The following is a 5,929-nucleotide window of genomic DNA, read 5'->3' as shown; positions in this document are numbered from 1 at the left end:
TATTCGTTAGAAGCTTAAACGTGATCGCAATGTTCGAGCAATAAAAATTATTCTTATGTTGAAAAGGAAGAGGAAAAGGATGAGGTTTATGTAACAGCTGAAAATATTGAGGATTTGTCATAAACAACATAATTATCTGGCATTATGTAGAGAGCTTTTTTTTTCAGCTTATATTTAAATGTAACAGATTTAATTCTAAACCGTTATCAAAGCTAATCCAAAATGTGGGTCCATCCAAAACAAAATGTATTATAATTATGTACAGTTCTCATTAATGGCAGATGGAATTCATTGGAGCGTCTAGTGGAATGTCTATGTACGTGGCTGTTACGAAAGAAAGAATGAGTGAAATATTTTGGGTAGGTGATTGCGGTTGTAACTAAACATAATTTGACCAAGTTGAAATGAACACAAATCTTTTATTTTTAAAGATTTCATGTTCCCTAAATGCTGCTCTAGATTTTTTCTCTTTTGATAGAAACAATTGAACGTCTTACAAAAAGTGCGCACCAAAATCTCTGAATTTCAAGCTGGAAATGCAAAAATCTCCCTCATGTGGGAGGATGCACCCTTTTTCCTGGTGACCGTCGGTAGGTGGCTCCGCTCCCTCGCAAATATCTGCATTTTTTTGCCATTTTCACTGTTAATTTGATATCAATTTATCGCAATCTGTGTATGTTCAGAAGTAGACAGTTAAAAAGTAAAGTGAAACTGCAACCTTCCTTATCTCATGGCAACTGAAAGACGCATTTATCATTAAAGCAAATAACAACGTTTTAAAGCAACGCTGCAACATTTTGCTGCTCAGGGCATGGTTGTGTTGAGTATTTCGTATAACTAATTTGATTATGACTAAAAAACAAAAAAGAAATATGTTCGATTTCTGTTGTGTTGATTACCGTAATTCCCTCTTTCTGTCTTGTTAAAGTTATTTGATAATCGTCTTTCGTTGTATCATACTTTCAGAAAAATTTCGGTACCAGCTTCAGTGGTTTCTCTTTAACCTGACCGCCGCTCCATCCATCATTGTAACTGCTTTCGACTTGGGGTACACGTACGACCTTACCTTTTACAACAGCCTTTTGATTATCTATCCCACATTAATCTTCCTCATCGAAATCTTCCAAACCCTGATCATCGTCCGCTTCGTACATGCTGTCTATCCGTTCTTTTGCTTTGTAATCTACGTGCTCTTCATCGTCATCTACTGGGCGGCTGGGGGAACGGACCTGTTGGGAAATCCTTTCATTTATCCTTATGTCGACTTCGAAAACTACCCTAGCATAGCGGCCGCAACAGTGGTGGGCGTTTTTCTTGCAACGCTGTTAGCTCAGGCTATTTTGAAGGGTTTGTACGCCCTCCGTGTCCGATGTATGGCTAGGAGAAGTATAGAAGCCATTCCTGCAACAGAAGCAGTTCCTCCACCAGAAATCGTTCCTCCTACAGAAGAGCCAGTAGTTGTCGAACTGGAAACGCTGACCGCGTAGTTTTCATGGTTAACGCCTTTACCATTCACAAACTGTTCACGCATATCTAGGACAGAAAAGTTGCTCAATACATGTTAAGCCCAAATTGCCCATGATATTCATTGCTATGGTAGCTCTGATTCTGTTTTTACAATGGATTGAAATGTAAACTTTACGGGATGATGAACAACGTTGATCGTAAAGTCATTATGAAATAAAGGTTTAATCGAAAGAACACATAATATTCAGTCTGGCTGGGTCTTTCGATATTTACTTTATTTTGTATGACTCCATAGTACATACATGTATGTGGTACCGTCGTATAATCATCGATGATGATTATGTATTTTAAACATGCAATAATAATGTATTTACATGTCTATATACTTTACATTCTCTTCATAAGAATATTGTGTGTGTGAGAGAGAGAGAGCATTTTCGTAATACGTTAAAATCTATCATCGACACGATAAAGCTGTTCCGTATCTATTAAAGTTAGACGGATTTCTTTTGTAGGCTAAATGCTTAAGACGTATACTTGTGAATGATAATGTCTTCCCGGCCAATTTCGCACTTTTGTCAGTCCAATTCCTTATTGCCTCATTTAATTTAGCAAAATTTATGAATAGGTATGTTTGGTATTTCAATTTTATGATCTCTTTATTCAAATTCATTTCGGAGCATTGAAATTACCTTTAATCTCATTCTAATTAACACTTTTTCCAATTGAATATCGTAAAACAAGCACCATTTCGTTATTCGTTCATTCAATTTAGAATGATATGGCCACGTGATCACACATATGCCGCGCTAGTTCATTCGAATCTATTTTTTTGGCATGCAACTTAACGTCTTGTGCAGTCAATTTAGCACACATGTTTATGCTTTGGTTCTTTTTTATGTTTCTTTTCAACATAGTTATTGTTTCGTAAGCATCATTACATTTCATATTTTCGTATTCATTTTTTGAGATTTTGGTAACAGTTTTTTTTTTTTTTTCAATGTGCTCATTGAGTCTCCCGGTCCATAGATAGTGCATGTGGCCACAACCACTTATCTGGCCTTTGAGCGCTTCATTCTGAGTGTGTAGGCCAGTTCCAGGAAGTCAAGGTTATGATCATTACATGTTCCTATAATTCTTTATCTGCCTTCTTGAGATATACGTTTGTATCTAAAAAACATACATTTCATGCCCTGTACTTCTTTACAAATCATTTAATTCATACTAAATTATATAACTGAATATTCTCTAAAAAGAGAAGAGTGAAAATCTTTATTCTTGAAGAAGTGAATAACAGAAAAGAGTGAGTTTCGAGCGAAATTGGAGTGAGAAAAATTTTCACACTAATTTTGGAGTGACCTCAGACTCAAATTCACTCCAATTTCACTCGAAACTCACTCTTTTCTATTATTCACTCCTCTAAGAGTGAAGATTTTCACTCTTCTTTTTTTTTTTTTTTACAGACTAGGGTAACTACAAAATGCATCAGTTCAACGGTGAGTTAGGGTGCAAGTGCATATGTGCAGTCTTCGTGTTTTATTATTGTTAATGGCCATTAAAAAGACATGTAGATTAATTTTACTGATGTAAATAAAATTTGTGTATGCATATCGTGTATGGACACGAGTCATGTACTATAACATCGTGGTGGAAAGAGTAAAGTATATCTTGGCAGCTATAGACTGCCCGCAGGATGTATTTGATTAAACATGGGACCCTTCACAAAATTTCACATATCAAAACAGGACTAATTTATGAATAAATTTCAAGTCAAAATGATATAACACATTAGAAAATAAAGACAGTCCAATAGAAAAAGCAGAAAACTCTTAAATTCAATCATCTGTCATGGAATAACACACACACACACACACACACAAACGGCAATCACCCTAGATTATACAAGGATAGTACAAATGTGTTTGTAAATTTGCCTTGACTGAGAATTGGCTAGAATGTATTTTCTAATACAATTAGAAAGACTATTCCCCAAGTCAGGATCATAATGTCTCAGAGATTTATGTGCTAGTATACAAATAGTGAATGGTCACGAGTGCGATGGTACAAGATTTCGCACGAGGTGAGAGATAGAGGCGCTCTATTCAACGAGGCAAAGCCGAGTTGAAAAGTTCTCCTCATCTTTCACCGAGTGCGAAATCTTGTTTCATTGCACGAGTAAAGACCATTCACTATTTGTTTTATACAACACCTCGAACGTCAACGGATTTAGTACTCACGGATTCTTGAATTTAGCACAGAAATGGCAACCATTTTCCGTGAAAGACGAATGAGTAGCCTCACGGTCGCAGTCACCGTGTACGTACGTATGCGAAACGAAAAGTACGCGCTTGTTAGCGCGCTTGTAATTGTTGAGCGCGCAAGGCACATATTGGTTTATTATGACATCAGAGCCGTGCAATGGAACGTTTTGCTCAAACAAAATTGCACTGCTGAGAGCCAGAGCGTGCGATGGAACTTTTCACTAAATGTCACGTGATGGGCAATCGACCAATCGGATAGCTACATTCTAAATAGGAGTTGTATAATAAAGATGAAAATTTCTGGCATTGCGAGTTGGGTATATGAATGTATACTGTTATCAAAAGCAAAATGTTTATTAATACATACAAACATAAAAACTGCGACTTGAAGAGCTTAATGTCAGCCACTTTTAATGTTTTAGATTTATAAAAAAATGGATCCGTATCAGCAAAATAAGATCTTGTACAAATGCGGACAGCTCTCTTTTGTGATAATAACATAGGACTAACTTTTATAGTTATACCACAATTACCCCCCTAGAATATTACAATAATATATATATATATATATATATATATATATATATATATATATACTTTATTGCTTTAAATTGCGCATCTATTCTTTCTTTCTTTTTTGGCGTTTGTTTGTTTGATAGATACTTTATTTTCTGCAAATCAATATACATAAGTTACATAATCATGAAGATGCAGGAAATATACAAAGTAAATTCAACGCAGAGTCGTTTGACTTGCATAAACCACGATACATATAAGTACATAATCATGAACATGTAGGAAATATATCAAATAAATTTAACACAGTCTTTTGACTTGCATAAACAACGATATGAAAGAAATGTAATATACAATATGCATGTCTATGCAGCAGTGATAAGAATAACAATTATAGTTAAGAAACGATTATGCAGAGGGCCGCCATTATAAGCATTGCTTGAAAAGATGGCCGGCCCGAGGAAAAGATAAGGACGTACTAGATTCGTAACAATATAAATTCTGCTGCGAAGGTAGCAGGGGAAAATAAACTCTAGTGTGTGATGGTGGTGGGTAGTGAATGTGTGTGCAGGTGCTTGAAGGTGCACAATGGCAGATAGGCTGGAATTTAGAATAATAAAATTGGTTTACTGAAAGAGGGGACGATATGCGTTGTTGCTATCGGGAGACCAACATTAGTTGTATAATTTGTTTGTTTTTAGTTCGTATTTGAAGTATACTGTAATAAAATGTACTTCTTTAAGTTTGCTTTAAATGAAAGCAAGGAGGCACACTGTTTCAACTCCTCAGGAAGAGTGTTCCATGTATCCGGACCTTGATGTCTAATTGACTTTTGAGGAAGTAAAAGCTTCGTCACTCCCTAGCGCTTATACCGTTCGTCCAGCCAGCCTATTGTTATTATTATTTTTATCTTGGCAACTTATGCGTCTTCTTAGTTTCTTGCATCAAATTGTTTATGTTCAGACTTACTTTGATAAAGTTCTGTAACCGAAACGTCAGTCCAATTTTTTTGGCTCCTGCGGTGTTAATACGACTGTTTTTACTCTTGATATCTATTCATTACACACCGACGCAGAACTTTTCATATTTTTTATGTATATATATATATATATATATATATATATATATATATACATACTATGGTATTATATGACGGCAACACGGTGCTTAAAGGTAAAGTAAACTTCAGGTTAGAGATAATTCCGACACCTCTAGATATTGAACTTAAGATATAACGTATATATGAACGTTCCAGGTTAAATTTTCATCAATAACCCAGATAAAAATTCTCCATTGGGCCAACGTCAGCAATGGTCGCCACGGTCGCGGCCGGTGAGATGACGTTGGCTCAACGTTGGGCCAATGTCTTTATGGTCACCATGGTCGCGGTCGGTGAGATGACGGTGGCTCAACGTTGGGCCAATGTCTTTATAGTCGCCACTTGCGGTCGGTGGATATAGTTGGGTATCCTACGTTGGGCCAATGATGGCGATGGTCGGTACGGTTGCAATTTGTAAACTAACGTTGGCGCAACGTTGGGCCACCGTATCACCTTGTCGGTGATGCAAGATGGATATTGGTTGGTAATCCTACGTTGGGGCAACGTTGGCAATGGTTGGCACGGCCGCAGTCGGTAAGCTAACGTTGGTACAAGGTTGGGCCATTGATTTACTTTCGTTCCCGAG

At 36.7% G+C, this 5,929-nt stretch overlaps 1 protein-coding gene across 1 annotated transcript; it reads left to right on the top strand.

Annotated features, from left to right (window-relative positions):
- The first annotated feature begins 553 nt into the window (after nt 1-553).
- Nucleotides 554-1,487, top strand: LOC139731449 (uncharacterized). Its single transcript, XM_071642333.1, has 2 exons — nt 554-590; nt 967-1,487. The coding sequence occupies exons 1-2, from the start codon at nt 554-556 to the stop codon at nt 1,485-1,487; spliced, it is 558 nt and encodes a 185-aa protein (XP_071498434.1).
- Nucleotides 1,488-5,929: the final 4,442 nt, after the last annotated feature.

The sequence above is a fragment of the Diadema antillarum genome, unplaced genomic scaffold (genome assembly GCF_040938485.1).
Source record: "Diadema antillarum isolate AM-2024a unplaced genomic scaffold, OU_Dant_1.0 seq00000373_RagTag, whole genome shotgun sequence".
Taxonomy (NCBI): domain Eukaryota; kingdom Metazoa; phylum Echinodermata; class Echinoidea; order Diadematoida; family Diadematidae; genus Diadema; species Diadema antillarum.
Note: the sequence above shows the minus strand (reverse complement) of the source record. Positions and strands in the feature narration are given on the sequence as shown.

Excerpts from the sequence above, each read along its gene's own strand:
- LOC139731449 (XM_071642333.1), top strand. The coding sequence starts at position 554 with ATGTGGGAGGATGCACCCTTTTTCCTGGTGACCGTCG. Across the intron at positions 591-966 it reads CTTTTTCCTGGTGACCGTCG|AAAAATTTCGGTACCAGCTT; the intron begins GTAGGTGGCTCC and ends TCATACTTTCAG.